The sequence below is a fragment of the Podarcis erhardii genome, assembly GCF_964252035.2.
Source record: "Podarcis erhardii genome assembly, chromosome: 2".
NCBI lineage: Eukaryota > Metazoa > Chordata > Lepidosauria > Squamata > Lacertidae > Podarcis > Podarcis erhardii.
Window position 1 is genome coordinate 21,021,509 of NC_138498.1, and position 17,371 is coordinate 21,038,879.

General features: G+C 39.7%; 1 protein-coding gene and 1 long non-coding RNA gene across 4 annotated transcripts in view; one reads left to right on the forward strand and one right to left on the reverse strand.

Annotated features, from left to right (window-relative positions):
• SUZ12 (SUZ12 polycomb repressive complex 2 subunit) overlaps positions 1–17,025 on the forward strand; it is a 34,839-nt gene extending 17,814 nt beyond the window's left edge. For 2 of the 3 annotated variants that reach the window (XM_081849626.1, XM_081849628.1), the window contains 8 exons: positions 2,301–2,406; positions 3,086–3,263; positions 8,416–8,507; positions 8,637–8,780; positions 9,639–9,796; positions 11,466–11,664; positions 14,341–14,420; positions 14,702–17,025. In XM_081849626.1, coding sequence (XP_081705752.1) covers positions 2,301–2,406; positions 3,086–3,263; positions 8,416–8,507; positions 8,637–8,780; positions 9,639–9,796; positions 11,466–11,664; positions 14,341–14,420; positions 14,702–15,050 — 1,306 coding nt within the window. In that variant the 3' untranslated portion in view covers positions 15,051–17,025. The remainder of the gene's footprint in view (positions 1–2,300; positions 2,407–3,085; positions 3,264–8,415; positions 8,508–8,636; positions 8,781–9,638; positions 9,797–11,465; positions 11,665–14,340; positions 14,421–14,701) is intronic. The other variant, XM_081849627.1, reaches the window with a different exon arrangement.
• Positions 3,270–17,371, reverse strand: part of LOC309335167 — a 157,470-nt gene continuing 143,368 nt past the window's right edge. The window contains exon 3 of the long non-coding RNA XR_014153416.1: positions 3,270–5,025. This is a non-coding gene — a long non-coding RNA (uncharacterized lncRNA). The remainder of the gene's footprint in view (positions 5,026–17,371) is intronic.

A 17,371-nucleotide genomic window follows, 5' to 3' on the forward strand; every position in this document is an offset into this window, starting at 1 on the left:
GAAAAAAAATGCAAGATTTACTTTTAAACTGCTTTTACAAATCAACCATCAATTTAGAAGCATAAAATGTATTGTGTATGAATTGGTTAGCCATAAAATTATCATGTTTGGTATATTAAAAATACAATTCATTCAAACAAATTAGCAAATTTCCTTTTTAATTTTTTTTGCTACAAATGAGCTACTATAAGAAGCCACCACATTTTTTATTTGCACCAGTTTATGAGGAACAAGCAAAAATTAAATAAAAGAAACCACTGGCATTATAGTAAAACAAAGAAGAATATTAAATATTCCAGAAACTGTTTCCTCCAGTACATAACAGTCTTCCTCTCGCATAGTTTTTAGAAATCATTTAGGGGGAATAAATATATTGTTCCGAACATTTTATTCCTCTCCCCAGTTTTTCTGTCTCCCCACACCCCCAGCCTTCACATTTTTAGTAGTGGCATAGTAAAAAGAATTGCCTGAAACATGCCTACTGCCCCATCTCTATTTAAAATGCAAGCTGCTCATGTGTACATAATAGTATCAAAATAGTGTCAATCAATAAACCCCACACATTTCTGACTTCTGTGTTTGTTTTAAAACATGTGACTGCTGGGGTCCTGATCTGGTGGAATGCTTAAAATATTATGGGAAAGGGTAGAGGTTTCATCCTTCAAGTGGTCTGTGCTATTGTGATTAAACTCTAGGATACTGAATTTATACATTTTTCACATGCAAACAAAAGTTACAAACTTGCATCTTTAAGTTCCTGGCTAAACTATAAGTAGGTGGCTTTCACTGTCTTTGTACTCTCCTTTCATGGATTATATTGGAACTTGATGTCTAGAATTCATGTGCCATCATCATAGTTTTTAAGGGCTTCCTGTGGTGGGTTTAACTAGGTAATTGCTACTTAAGTAATAAATTCCATTGGATGAACAAGTGCAGCTGCTGTTCTAATGAAACTATACACCTTATTGTCATGCTGCTAATTTTCCGGGAGGGGGTGGAATAAATAGATTTAGGAATATTTGTGTTCGGTTTATCATGTACGTTGGACTATTTAGAGAACTGGTTGGGATTCACAGAAGCCCTTGCTCAGGTGTGCTTTGGAGTAGGTATGTGACATGGAACTGCAATAGGAAGGGGAACTTTTAAAAGCCCCAGTGTGCATGCAGCCCAGCCATGATGTGGATGATTGTTGTTGTTGTTTAGTCGTTTAGTCGTGTCCGACTCTTCGTGACCCCATGAACCAGAGCACGCCAGGCACTTCTGTCTTCTACTGCCTCCTGCAGTTTGGTCAGACTCATGTTTTTAGCTTCGAGAACACTGTCCAACCATCTCGTCCTCTGTCATCCCCTTCTCCTTGTGCCCTCCATCTTTCCCAACATCAGGGTCTTTTCCAGGGAGTCTTCTCTTCTCATGAGGTGGCCAAAGTATTGGAGCCTCAACTTCACGATCTGTCCTTCCAGTGAGCACTCAGGGATGATTTCCTTCAGAATGGATATGTTCGATCTTCTTGCAGTCCATGGGACTCTCAAGAGTCTCCTCCAGCACCATAATTCAAAAGCATCCATTCTTCGGCGATCAGCCTTCTTTATGGTCCAACTTTTACTTCCATACATCACTACTGGGAAAACCAAAGCTTTTACTATATGGACCTTTGTTGGCAAGGTGATGTCTCTACTTTTTAAGATGCTGTCTAGGTTTGTCATTTCTTTTCTCCCAAGAAGCAGGCGTCTTTTAATTTCGTGGCTGCTGTCACCATCTGCAGTGGTCATGGAGCCCAAGAACGTAAAATCTCTCACTGCCTCCATTTCTTCCCCTTCTATTTGCCAGGAGGTGATGGGACCAGTGGCCATGATCTTCGTTTTTTGATGTTGAGCTTCAGACCATATTTTGCGCTTTCCTCTTTCACCCTCAATAAAAGGTTCTTTAATTCCTCCTCACTTTCTCCCATCAAGGTTGTGTCATCTGCATATCTGAGGTTGTTGATATTTCTTCCGGCAATCTTAATTCCGGCTAGGGATTCATCCAGCCCAGCCTTTCGCATGATGAATTCTGCATATAAGTTAAATAAGCAGGGAGACAATATACAGACTTGCCGTACTCCTTTCCCAATTTTGAACCAATCAGTTGTTCCATATCCAGTTCTAACTGTAGCTTCTTGTCCCACATAGAGATTTCTCAGGAGACAGATGAGGTCATCAGGCACTTCCATGTGGATGATGGATTCATGCAAATTAACATGACTTGTTATTGAATACCAGCTAATGAAATTAATTTCTCTTTACCTATATTTTGCGCAACAGACGACTGCAGCTTCTTGATGGGGAATATGAAGTAGCCATGCAAGAAATGGAAGAGTGCCCAGTCAGCAAGAAAAGAGCAACATGGGAGACAATACTGGATGGGAAGGTTTGTGCCATTGGCATTTGCCGAAAAGTCTTCTTGAAAAGTGTATATAAAGTGAGGAGCTTCAAAACACTTAAGGACCTTGAAAATAGTGATGCTTCTTGAAAGCTGTAGGACCGAAGCCTTGAAGCGAAATAGACTATTTAATTAACAAAATTTATTTACAGTGGTACCCTGGTTTACAACCATAATCCGTGGCGGAGGTCCGTTTGTAAACCATAACAGGGTTTAACCCAAGGCGCGCTTTCGCCAATGAGGCCTCCCCCCAAAAAATTGTTCGTAAGAAAATGGGTTGTAATCCAAAAAAAGGTTGCAAACATGCACTTACGGTTTTGATGTGTTAGTAATCCAAAACGTATGCAAACCAAGGTGGTACTGTACTGCATAATTGTAATAAAACCTCAAAGCTGTTTACTAAAAACAAACAAAACACAAACACCCCACAAGTCATTAAATTTATCAGTAAAAACAGTTAAAAACTGGTACTTTAAAAATAAACATGAAATCAACAGTAAGCTAAAAACAGATTAAATGCATAAAACATCTGTACGTCTGGATACGCTTGCTGTTTTTTGCAAGTGCTGAAAAGGTGCCTGATGTCAGTAGCTGGCGGTGGTATCTGTAACGGTCCCATTTTGAAGCTCCTTTGAAAATCTCTCAAAGCAATATATTTTTGTTTCAGAGGTTACCTCCATTTGAAACATTTTCTCAGGGACCCACACTTCAGTTTACCCTACGATGGTCAGGAGAGGCAAACGACAAACCGACAACTCCTACTGCGAAGCCCCTTTCAACCCGGAATTCGGAGAGCTTCCCTCAAGAAAACAAGCCCAGCTCTGTGAAACCTACACAGACTATAGGTAAGGAAGTGTTGACATACAGATAGTGCTGCTTGCATACATTGGATTTTGTTTTCTTTCGTTGCCTAGTTCTGAACACTGTTCTAATGCGTTTCATGCGTACGCTTCAATTGAGATTCCTGCATTCCAGGGGGTTCGACCAGATGATCCTTGGGAGTCAATTCCAACTCTACAATTTTGTGATTCTATTACTAGTCTAGGAACGTGGGTGGCGCTGCGGGTTAAACCACAGAGCCTAGGACTTGCCGATCAGAAGGTCAGTGGTTCAAATCCCCACGACGGGGTGAGCTCCCATTGCTTGGTCCCTGCTCCTGCCAACCTAGCAGTTCGAAAGCACACCAGTGCAAGTAGATAAATAGGTACCGCTCTGGCGGGAAGGTAAACAGCGTTTTCGTGCGCTGCTCTGGTTCGCCAGAAGTGGCTTAGTCATGCTGGCCCCATGACCCGGAAGCTGTACGCCGGCTCCCTCGGCCAATAAAGTGAGATGAACACTGCAACCCCAGAGTCGGCCACGACTGGACCTAATGGTCAGGGGTCCCTTTACCTTTATTACTAGTCTAGAATCAAGATATATATATATATATATATGTTTATGGGGATTTGTCTAAAGTTGGGTAGGATTAACGTGTGCAATGCTTAAATGTCTTTATCTGGTGGACTCTGTTTGGAAATCTGTGGGAATTTGATCCTGTTGTGTCAGAGCTCAGGATGTGCTTGTTTGCTTCCTAGCTGGCTGCCCAAGAGAGAATCTGTCAGTCGGGTGCTGGTCCAACTGCACTGTTTTGGATTTGTTCCTGAACCCAATTCAGTATGACCATGTTGACCTTTAAAGCCCTTAACGTTTGCATCCTGCATACCTTTGGGAACACCTGCTTCTGTACTTGCCTCATCACACTGTGAGATCAGCAACTGAAATTCTGCATGTACCCCATCCCTTTCGTTGCTGTGATCTGTAAGAGTTTTCTTTTCCCCATCATGGTACCCTCTTAGGAATTTCTATGCCTAGGGAACTGCAATCGGTCCCTTCTTTATATAACGTCGTTGCCCATTATTGCAGTTTCCTTATTTTCTAGTCTGTTTTCTGCTGCTGACTGTGGCTTCAATTTATGGTGTTTTAAGTCTCTTGTGTTAATAGCTTTTTTCCTGCTTACATTTTTATTTCTATGCTGTTTTTTAATGTTTACATGAGTTGGATATGTTCAGCATGGAATAGATAAAAGGTTGTTGGCGAATGCTCTTGTTACCTGTTTTTGTGAAGTTTATCAACGCACAGGATATCTTGGGTGGGGTTGGGGTTGGGGAGGAGAACCTGAGAAGGAAGAGGGGAATTGCCAAAAGTCAGATGAAAGCAACCCCATCTCTCCATAAGCAGAGCTCCACTCCCTAATGAGACCTTCACTTAAATCTGCAGCTTGTTTGTGGTTGCTTTTATTTCTATCTAGGTTGATTAATTTTGTAAGAGTTTCCATTTTCATCTTTAGCAGTTCATATGTGATAGAAGAAATGAAGATTTCTGATAAATACAAAAGATGTTTAGGGTGAATTGAGCTCATTTTGGTTTGTGGAATATGGTTTTGTGAATTTCCCCTCAATGCTCACCCTCTGCTCTTGGTGATAAAACTGGGATATTCCGGATGCTAGCGTATTTTGGAATGCAGGTGTCTGTGTTGTGTGGAAAACAGTTATTCACAAAGTGTTTATTTTCTTAAATTGGTCAGATATATCTTGATGAACACAAGCCTATTTTTAGCAGGAGAATACTCTTGATAGGTACAGCTTTTTAAAACATTGACACTCTTTTCCCTTCTTTGCAGCTTGTTTAAACCTGCTGTAAAGACTTCTTGTAATGAATCAGGAGTCAAGATTCAAACTGTAAAAAATCTTACTATTTTAAGTGTTTCAGTAGTTTCAAGGAATGCTGGGAAAGTATTCTTAGAACTGGTTTGATTCAGATTCTTTTGAATCTTAGGGAAGGCTGAAATTGAATTTATTTTCAGTTATTTTTTCCAGGAGCTAATACAAATGTAGAGCATTAATGTTGCCATGTATTTGAAGTTCAGTGGTACCTCTGGTTAAGATCTTAATTCATTCTGGAGGTCCATTCTTAACCTGAAACTGTTCTTAACCTGAAGACCACTTTAGCTAATGGGGCCTGCCGCTGCGCAATTTCTGTTCTCATCCTGAAGCAAAGTTCTTAACCTGAGGTACTATTTTTGGGTTAGCAGCGTCTGTAACCTGAGGTACCACTGTACAAAAACCAACTGAAAGTGGTTTTAAAAATGATGCAATATGAACATCTAAGCTTGTCAAAACAAAAATGTCCTCAATTATTTCCAGAAAGTACAAATAATGGATGCTTTACATTTCCAAGCACAATTCAAAGTTTTGGTGCTGACCTTTAAAGCCCTAAACAGCTTCCGTCCAATATACCTGAAGGAGCATCTCAACCCCATTGTTCTGCCCGGACACTGAGGTCCAGTGCCAAGGGCCTTCTGGCGGTTCCCTCACTGTGAGAAGTGAGGTTACAGGGAACCAGGCAGAGGGCCTTCTTGGTAGTGGCACCCACCCTGTGGAACACCCTCCCATCAGATGTCAAAGAGAAAAACAACTACCAGACTTTTAGAAGACATCTGAAGGCAGCCCTGTTTAGGGAAACTTTTAATGTTTAACAGACCATTGTATTTTAATATTTTGTTGGAAGCTGCCCAGAGTGGCTGGGGAAGCCCAGCCAGATGCGCGGAGTATAAATAATAAATTATGAGGATGATGCTTGTCGTATCTCAACAGAAACACTGTTCCATAGAATGGGGGCTGCCAGTTGTTAAAATAACAGGGGTGGGGGACACACACTCTGACAATTATAACAATTAAAAATGACACAAAACATCAGTGCAGGCAACCTTTCCTAACCATTGAGTACTCCCACCTCACGCAAACAAGCACATTGTTCTTACAGATTTTAACAGTGCTATCTGTTACCAAATTCCAGTGAAGAGAAACCCTAGCTAATATTAAGCAGAATCAGGCTAACAGAAGGCAAGCAAGCATCTCAGTAGTGGTTAAAAGATTAGAAGTGCATTAGAAGTGTATGTCAAAATAACAACAAAATGTGGTTGCTGAGGTTTTTTCGTTCTGCCAGATGAAATTTTGCGTAGTTCACCTTTCACCAAGGTACAGAAGGTGAAACAATCGTATTTTTGAGCTCTCCAAAGGTGGTAAGCACATCACATGGTGGGTTATGCTGCCCTCTAGTGCCATAAGACTGGAATCACATGCTTTCCTTCTCCTTTTGACGAGTCCTTTCCTTTCTTGACTAAGGTTACCAGACGTCCCCATTTCCTGGGGACAGCTCCCAGTTTTACAAATCAGTCCCTATACACAATCCTATCATTCCTACTGAAGTTGAAAAGTGTGCCTTGATTCATTGAAAAAAACCTGGTAACCTTAGTCTTGACCCAGAGCAGAGGGTGTGTGTGTGTGTGTGTGTGTGTGTGTGTGTGTGTGTGTGTGTAAGTAATGGGCAAAGAGCTCTGTTTTCTGTCGTCTCACAAGAGGACAGTATAACCACCCATGTCACCTTTTTGGTGAGAACCATTCTTAGTATAGTGGTATTGGATATATTGAATGAATGAGTGAATCGATTTATTTCGGTCACTGGCCAGAATGAATTGGATATATTGGTTCTTATATCTGCAGAGAATCAATGTGTGGATCTTGAAGACCTTTAGTGCTGTCTTTAGCTGTATGACTCTTAAGCCAGCGCAGAATTTAGGGCAGTGCAAGCACAAGGAACCAAAGCAAGGGGGTTCAAATTAATAATATTGAGAATATCCATTAAAAAGCAACTGTACTGCTTCCAGTTCCTTTCATCAGCATGTAGCAGTGGCACAGGTACGGGGAAGATTTAGATGCAGAGCAGTTTTCACTCCAAAAAAGATTGGTGGGAAAAGTGAAATTGATGTGAGAATTGCAGTGGTGGCAGTATTATAATGTATGAAGCATCGTTTGCCTTGTATTTCTGAGGGTGAAAATACTTTTTTCTTCTTATCAAAAGGTTCTCGAAAATCATGGTATGCTGCCATGCTGGTAGGTGAAAAGGAGTGGTCTACTGTGTGGAATTATAATAAAGGTGGTTTTTTGTTCAGCCAATTGTTAAAAAGTTCATATACTGACTAGGTTCTTGTGTGATTTAGTAGATGGTGTGTTAGACATAGCTGCTCAGCCATGAAGGTTGTGGGTAGCTTTAGGCAAGCGTTTAAAATCATAGAATGGGATAATAAGCTGCATGGAAGGAAGGGCTGATACAAATGTAGTATAGGCTTGGAGTCTGTGTTTGTTGCAAGATTAACATAATTATTCTCCAAGAGCAAATCTAGGTAGTGTGTCAAGTAGGGGTGACTGCGTACACGCTTGTCTAATACAAAGGTATATAAGTGGAATTATTATTTTAATACATTCATTCATTTATTTATTTCCGGCTATATTTTTTTATAAATGCATTCCAATTGTCAGTGTATTTGTCCCTACACAGTCTATGTCTGCATTCGAAATGTCACTATATTTGTCCATACACAGTCTATGTTTATCAGCAACCCATTCATATGTTACAAGAGGTTCTTTTTGTTTTGTTTTTCTTTTGTACTTTTTATGCACTAAAAAGTGGCAGTTGGTTGTTTTTTAAAGAAAGAGGTTGAAGCTAGTGCTAAAAGCATGCTATGCTCTCCTACTTGTCGTCTTAATTAGGAGCCCTGTCTTGTGTTCTGAAATGTGACCACTCAGTTCCCTTTTGCTAAGCAGCTACTTATAACAAAATGGTGGCGCTTTACTTACATAACATTGAGTCCTGTACAGGTTTGTTTTGAACAGTACAGTGGTACCTTGGGTTAAGTACTTAATTTGTTCTGGAGGTCCGTTCTTAACCTGAAACTGTTCTTAACCTGAAGCACCACATTAGCCAATGGGGCCTCCCGCTGCTGCCGCACCGCCAGAGCACGATTTCTGTTCTCATCCTGAAGCACTATTTCTGGGTTTTTAACCTGAAGCACTATTTCTGGGTTAGCGGAGTGTGTAACCTGAAGCGTATGTAACCTGAAGCGTATGTAACCTGAGGTACCACTGTACTACAGTTAGTGACATCCATGTTCTTTTGCAGCTGTAAAAGAATCTTTGCCGCCAGACCTGCAAGCAAGAAAAGAAAGGGATGTTTCAAATGAGCCTCGACAGAAACTGAGAATATTTTATCAGGTATTGAAAAATCTAATATTTGAGACAATGCATGATTAGACCTGACTATTAGCATGCACTGCTTCCCATCTGCATAGTAGAAAAAGAGGAGACAACTTTCTACTAATAACAAGCTCTTGTTTTTGCCAGTTCCTGTATAACAACAATACAAGGCAGCAGACTGAAGCTAGAGATGACTTGCATTGCCCGTGGTGCACACTGAACTGCCGTAAACTTTACAGCTTACTCAAACATCTCAAGCTTTGTCACAGCCGGTTTATTTTCAATTATGTGGTAAGTATTTTTCCTTGTATCTCTGTAACATCTCTGGTGCGGAGGGAATCCAGTTGCTGCTGCTATGCTCATACAAGGACTCTTGATCCACTAACGAGACGAAGAGAGATGATCTGCTGATTTCCCCCCGGCACCCTGGAAGATCAGCTCTAGAGGGTTGGGGAATCCTCCATAATACAGTTGTACCTCCGCTTACGTCTGCCTCTGGATACGTAAACTTTGGGATGCGAACGTGGCAAACCTGGAAGTATTTTTCTGGGTTTCTCCGCATGCGCAGAAGTGCTAAACCGCGCCGCCTGCATGCGAAGAAGCGGTCCTCTGGTTGCGAATTCCTCGGGATGCGGCTGGACCTCCAGAACGGATCCCATTCGCAACCGGAGGTACCATTGTAGGGTAGAATGAGGCATTGCGGGGGGGGGGGGTGCAGGGGAAATGGAATTTGGGAAAATAGCCTCCCCACTAGTTCCATTGGCAGATGTTTTCACTGGGTCAAAAGCCCTTCTGTGAGCACAGCGGTTGATATTATTACCTTGGCGGAGGACTGCTCTTGGTATGATACAGAGTCAGAAGGTCAAGTGAAACAAATTTGATACTTTCAAGGCAGAGTGACAAAAGTGCAGCTACAATAACTTTCATAAATAACCTGCCCGAAAGCAGACTAACAGTGGTTGAGACTTGGTTTCTAATCATGTGATAGGACTTGAAAACATTATTTTAAATTTGGTTAACGCTGCCGTTTCTGTGTTCAGGAGTTTAGCCAGATTAAGAGATGTGTCAAGAAAAGCAGAGTTTTCACGTCACAGAAGGAATGTGTGGTTGCAATTAACACTTACGATGCTAAATATTTATTTATTACAGTATCATCCCAAAGGTGCTAGGATAGATGTTTCCATCAATGAGTGTTATGATGGCTCATATGCAGGAAATCCTCAGGATATTCATCGCCAGCCTGGGTTTGCATTCAGTCGTAATGGGCCAGTCAAGCGAACACCAATTACGCACATTCTTGTATGCAGGTTAGTAGGAAACTGTGTTCTGCAGATATCTGCAACTGTTTGCATTCCCTGTCTGTAAGATCTTATTTATCTGTTTATATAGCTATCTCTCTATTAAAATGTTTCTGTACTGCCTGCTGCTGAAAATCTTAAAGCGACTTACAACAATTTTATTACTGTAAGTTCTCAATCTCCATGTTTTCTTCCCACTTCCTCAGTGGATATTAAAAATTGCCCTCCTCTTTGTAGGACATGCATATTATAGTGGTGCACAATAGTACATCAATTTAACTTCATTGGTATATGTGCTGCTTGTTAAATAAAGCCAGTGGAGGGGGTTGATCAAAGTAGAGTACATAAATTCAGCAACACACCTAAACATAACTTTAATTTAGGACCGTCAACTGAGGAACTTTTATTCTGTCTGCCTTTTGAAACATTTGGACATTACCAAAAGCCATGGTTGCTGTGCTTCTCTCCAGTCCTGCTTCTGCCATGCTAAGCCATGGTTTGGTTTAGCATAACGTCTCAATCTGAGCTCATTGTTTGGCTCCCCAAACAAATGTAACGCTAAGTCCAAACCATGACTTAGCTCAGAGGAGTACAGCAGGAGCAGTGTAAGAGCACAATGACTGCAGTTTTCTCACCGCATTAGCATTCTTGCTGCTTCGTACTAAGCCATAGTTTGGTTCAGTGTTACATGTGTCCATAGCTACTATGACAAATGAAAATGTGGAAGCCTGCTTTGGCACACTGAAGGAATTCCATTAATAAGCATTACCTCCCACTGAAAGTAAAGGCCGTCCTTAATACTTTGCTATTCCTGCAATGCCACAGCCTCAAAAAATGAAATAGTCTGCTCTTCTTTCATAGCTCTGCTGATTCCAGTTGGTCTCCCCTGATCACTTTGTTCTTCTACCAAGCAAAACCTATTAAAGCTCGCAGGCCTAACAAAAATTGGCTTAATTTATAGCATCCAATCTAAATCTTCCTATTTTCTAGTAACTTTGGCCGCAGTCCTAACCCCACTTGTGTGTAAGCCCCAATGGATTAAGTAGCGTAGACAAGGTTAGGATTGTGCTGTTACTAATGTTGCTGTAGTGATCAGAATGTTACTCCCATAGCTATAGAAGTCAGAAAATTAAACAAAGCTCTTACTCTGCGGTATCCAGCTAGTTTGGTTGCTAGGACATTGTCTGTGATACTCACCACTTATCAGAGCTTGATTTTTAGTCAGGCTCAGATAATTCGTTAGTGACATGCTATGCAGAGGCAGAAACCTGTCAAAACAGACTCTTTTGGGTTCTCGAAATAGTTGGAAATTTGCAGCAATGACACTCCATATTGCTAGCCATTGTATATATTTCCATTTCCCCCCACAAATGCAGCAAAGTGTCTTCTGGCACCTTAAAGGTTACCCATATAAAACTTTTGGTTGTTTTTTCTGCAAGAAACTAACATGGCTACCCCTCTGGCCTTCTTTTCGTGGATGTGGTTAAGGTCTTGGTAAATTGCAGATGGGCAGCAAGTCTAGGATCATAGAATAGCCCTGATCCGACTGAAAAGTGAGCTTTGTAGGTATCATCTGTTCTATGCATTGCAGATATATGGCTGCCAGGCTTTTAGGTACCTGCTACAAACCATACATACGGTTTTTCCCCCCTCTTCTACATTCATCTTTTTTTTTCAGACCAAAGCGTACAAAAGCTAGCATGTCTGAATTCCTTGAATCTGAAGATGGAGAAGTGGAACAGCAAAGAACATACAGCAGTGGACACAATCGGTTATACTTCCACAGTGATACATGCTTACCTCTCCGTCCACAAGAAATGGAAGTTGACAGTGAAGATGAAAAGGACCCTGAGTGGCTAAGAGAGAAAACTATCACGGTAACTTTGTCCGACAGCAGATAGGGGTTTTTTTTGCTGAGCGATATTCCTGCTTTCCATGGGACAAACCTACATACTGTGTTTCCCACTTTGCATTCTTGGAAAAGGCACATTGCGATACTGTGTCTTAATCCAGGCTTCCTCAACCTCGGCCCTCCAGATGATTTGAGACTACAATTCCCAGCATCCCTGACCACTGGTCCTGCTAGCTAGGGATCATGGGAGTTGTAGGTCAAAAACATCTGGAGGGCCGAGGTTGAGGAAGCCATCTGTTAACACAATTAGTTTTTATGGGGTGGTGAAATATTGGATGTGGGCAATAGATAAGCTTGGTGATAAAACGGGTCCAAATTCATGGTTGTGACTAGCTTGCTTACTTGGCCAGTGCTTGTAATGCCTAATACAGGTTTGGCAATCATAAATCATCCATGTGTAAACATTTAACATGAATACAAATTAACAGCTGTGTAAAATATATAACAACAAGGGTTTTCATTGGGATTTCTTCCCGCTAAATAGAAGGTTGTGACTGTCAGAGGCAGTTACGATTACATGCACGCACATTTTTGTGCTAAAAACATTTTGGAATTGCCGGATACTGAATGTCTGCTAGAAGCTATCGTAACAGAATATTACGACTTGGACAATACTAGGCTATTCAGTAATGGGCTAGGACTAGTTTGGCAAGGAAGATTTAAGAGTGACCTCTAATACATGAGCAGGCTTTGATTTCCTCAACTCGCCCTTGCAACTCCCACACACCCCTCCCCAAATCTGTATTGGTGTGACCCCCAACTCTCCAGAACAGGGTTATTTGGGAGTGCGATAGGAGGAAAAGGAATTCCACCTGCTTTGTCCATTCCTTTGGCAGACTGACATTGTTGGATGCCACACACATACCGTATTTTTCGCTCTATAACACACACCAGACCATAACACGCACATAGTTTTTAGAGGAGGAAAACAAGAAAAAAAATATTCTAAACGAAATAGTGGATATATGATTTTTGTGGTTCATGCTGTGGCCACAGACATGTGATCTGACAGTGAGTTTGGAGTAGCCCAATGCAAAAATCCTGAGGAACCATGTGGATCCATGCTTTGTAACCACGGAGGAGGGAAGGAAGGGGAACCATGGATCCTCTGCTCACGACTGCAGCAGATCCCCCCCGCCACCCGCAGGCATTCGCTCCATAACACGCACAGACATTTCCCCTTACTTTCTAGGAGGAAAAAAGTGAGTGTTATGGTGCAAAAAATACGGTAATCCTACTACAAAACATTGCGGACTGTTTAGGAAACTGAAGTTAGGCATGGCAATCCTCATTTGTCACAACCCATTTTAGGCTCATGAAAGAACCTGTTCTTTTTATTATTACTCCTATAATTTCAGCTTTAGAAACAAAATTCTCATAATAATCACAAAATCTGAAAATACATTTCTTCAGATAACAACTTAATATTTAAACCTATACATTTAAATACAAGTTATTTTAAATCTATATATATTCCATATCTATAAACACCTGCTTAGAACTCCATTAATTTGATCTAATTTCCACTTAAAATTAGATTACTTTTACATTATTATTTTTTTTTTTGAAGTTTCAAAGTAATTCATTCTACAGACTTCTTTTTTATTCTCTGTTATTTAATCCAGCAGGTTAACTTTGCCAACTTGATTATTTTTAACATTTAAACTTCTAATCATTTTTGGACTTCCTCCTTTTTTTCAATTAGTATTTTGTCTGCCACCAATAAAAAACCCACAAAATCTAGTTCATCTGTTTTTTCCAAAAATCCTAATAAAATTATTTAAAATAAAATTATTTAAAAGGGCTGAAGAAATATTTACCTCCATTACAGCCTTAATTTTCCTTAATTCACCTCCATAATGTTGGTATCGCAGGACCACACCACCAAATAATGTAACATCCCTGCTTTTTGACAGCATTCAGCTTTCTGTTCCTGTTTCATCCTTTTGATTTGACATGAAGTGATATCTAACAATTATTTTAAATTAAACCTCCAATTCAAATAATGTGTAAACTGAAGTGAAAGAGCCTTTGCATCAACCTACTGAAGGGATTTAATAGACTTTCCCCTCTCATTTCTCTCTGCCATTGCGCAAAACCCCCCAAATATTCTCTGTTAGTGTAAACACATAGATGCGAGCACAAGGCACGTTCCCTATACAGTGGTACCTCGGGTTACGTACTTAATTCGTTCCGGAGGTCCGTTCTTAACCTGAAACTGTTCTTAACCTGAAGCACCACTTCAGCTAATGGGGCCTCCTGCTGCCGCCGCATCGCCAGAGCACGATTTCTGTTCTTATCCTGAAGCAAAGTTCTTAACCTGAAGCACTATTTCTGGGTTAGCGGAGTCTGTAACCTGAAGCATATGTAACCCAAGGTACCACTGTATTCCCCCTTCCCCTCCCAAAATATATTAACTGTTATCTTTTCACTTTCTTCCAAAAGTAACTTCAGGGACATTTGTAGCAAAACTGTGTGCCTTTTTCCAGCTCTTGCTGCTTAGTTCTGGCTGTGTGGAATTGTACTGACTATGCGAAGCAATTATGACAATAATACAGCAGATGATGGGGAAAACAAGCCAAGCAATGACTAACTTAAATAGATGCATGCTAATGACCTTTAAATGGTTGTCTCACTGCAGCAAATTGAAGAGTTTTCAGATGTGAATGAAGGAGAAAAAGAAGTGATGAAATTATGGAATCTACATGTTATGAAGCACGGGTGCGTACTTAGAACTTCAAATTTATAAATTTATGAAAAGTGATTAGGTTACAATTAAAAATAAAATCATTTCAGGGTTGTTGTTTTAAGCATCTCACATATCTGCTATTTTAATGTGTTTTTTTATTGTTTGAACTACTGAGCATTTAAAAAACCCTATGTAGGAATTGTGGAGAAGCAAGCATTACATGACAGCATGTCTGAGCAGGATTTTGATATTACAGGCATTTTTGGGCACCCAAATCTGTAATAATGCCTTGCATCATTTTTTTATGTTACAGGTTTATTGCAGACAATCAAATGAATCATGCCTGTATGCTGTTTGTTGAAAATTATGGACACAAAATAATTAAGAAGAACTTGTGTCGAAACTTCATGCTTCACCTGGTCAGCATGCATGACTTTAACCTTATAAGCATAATGTCCATAGACAAAGCTGTTACTAAGCTTCGAGAAATGCAGCAGAAATTGGAAAAAGGAGAGTCTACTGCTACCACAACAACAGAGGAGATTTCTGAAGAACAAACTGGAATAACCAATGGCTGCAGTGAAACTAACACTAGGGAAAGATCCTCAGAAATGGATGCTGTCTCATGTATGGCAAAACAGAATAGAAAACAGAAGATCTGAAAAGAAGAGCAAAGGGGCATTCAATGCACAAACAATGAAGTGACATTTTAAGATGCATGAACTCTTATAAGGAATTTAATATGACACACAGGCTCCTAACAGGCACTGCTGGAAACAGGATTTCAACAATATGGTTCCTTTTGAGTTGATTATGCAAGTACTACATGTATATCAGTTCTAGTGGTGTAATGACAATACTCAAAGTTTGAGCATGAAGAGCAATACAATTTTTGGGAATTTTAATTATGAACTGTACTGAATTTACATAACTTGAGTATATGTAAACCAGTCTTTATATAAAGATTTTTTTTATTTTTTTGTTTTTTGTTTTTTGTTTTGCATCTGTACTGGCTGTCTTTCCTACCATGGAGTTGAAAATTAGGGAAAGAGATTCGGACAGTTTATGCTTTGTACTTAGAAATTCCTTAGGTTAACATTTTTTGTGGCAAATAACACACCATTTAAAGTTTACCTTGATCTTATAGGTGTCAAACTACAGATTGCAAATTTCTAAACACTTTTTAAACATTCAGCTGTAACATAGCACTTCTTTGTCTCAAACCTTTTTTGGAAGAAAAAAAACCTCTGCTTTTCTCATTACAAACACAGGGGAAGTACCATATTAATTCTGTCAGTAGTCCAAACGAATCTGTAGATAACAAGGTGTACTAGATCAAACCTTTAACCTAATCAAGCATAACTGTTGAGAGTTGTTTAATAGAATACTTTGTTTAACACCTAGAGATCGCTTCTCGGCCTTTTGGCTAAGAGATCAAGTGTTAACACCTGGAGGCCATGTTAGGCAGTGCCTGGATATGTACCTATTTTGCCTATATACAGACTGTAAGATCGAAGCATGGCGTTAAAGAGAATTTTTGGTTGCTAGTTTTGAAGGGGAAATGCACTGTAAAATTAGGCCAGAAAATGTGTTGCACTTCTTATGCAAGTACTCTGTGATGTATTGCATTCAATACAGATGCTAACCTGTGCAGTCTTGCACTGCTAACACATTTTATGCACATGTTTACAGATTTTCTTTTTTCCAATGGAAAGTAGCTTCACTACTGGTACAGTATCAGCTTCAAGGGTTTATTCCAGCAACACTGTAGTTGAGTGGCATCGCCTCATTTTTTAAAAAATTCTTGAATAGTTCATTTTTTCATATTCTTTATTTATAAAGGATTGATTATGTAAATACAGGTGTTTCTAATTTTTTATTTCATTCCACCACCACAAGAAGGCAGATCCCTGTTGGTTTTTGTTTTTTGTTTGGGGTGGGGGTGGGGGTAAGCTTTGTAATGGGTTTTTTTTCCAGAAATTTATAAAAGTGTAAATACTGACTTTGGTCCCTAAAGATGTGTTTAACTGTGAGACTATTTAACTGATGGTGTGGATGTGATTTGTCATCCAGTATTAAGTTCTTGGTCACAGATTTGTGTCAATAGGAAAGAGGGAGACTGCAGCTTTCTTTAGACTTCTCGAATTTCCTGCTCTTGAGTTGTAGCAAACTCTTATTACACCTTTGAATAGCCGGTCAAGCATTTCTCTTGGGCTTTAATTTGCTAAAGCTGTGCACATATGTAAAAAAATATATTTTAGGAGAGACGTAGTTGTAGAACTATTGCTTATGTCACTTCTTAAGCAGCCGCGCTCTTAATGCTTAAAAGGAGGCTAGCATTGTTTGCACAAAAAAGTTGGTGACCCCTCCCAAAATAGTAATGAAATTACTTCTGTCCAATAAACTTTGTATGTCATGTCAATTTATAATAAAAGCTGAGAATCCCTTTGTTTCTATTTATAATAAAGATGGATTTTCTATATGTACCCTTAATGAGACTTTCAATAAATCATGTAAACTGGGTGAACATTTGAATGGTACAGTAGATATAAAAGAAGTGTTTAATGGACCTTTTTGTTTTTACATTAAATGTTTATTTGAAATTGGATTTTGTACATAAAGTTCAATAATATAAAATCTTCTGAGGTGTGCTATTGCTTTTTTAAAGGTGTAACCAGGTAAGGGGTGTGGGTGTGTGTGAGAGAGAGAGAGAGAGATTGATTCTGACTTGGAACCAGGCATATCGAATTTTTGAATTTGGAACAGTATTGTGATCTGCAGCCTGATATGGACAGTTCTCTGTGCATTAATTTGTGCATTATATGTTTCTTGAAATGAAGTAACTTCTGTTTATTTTCCCTTTTTACCTGCATGAAATGAGGACTGATTGTATCTCTTGAGCCTGAAATCCTTTAGTCATGGTACATGCTCTGGTTATCTTCCACTTGCACTACTGCAGTGCGTTCTACGTAGGTCTACCTTT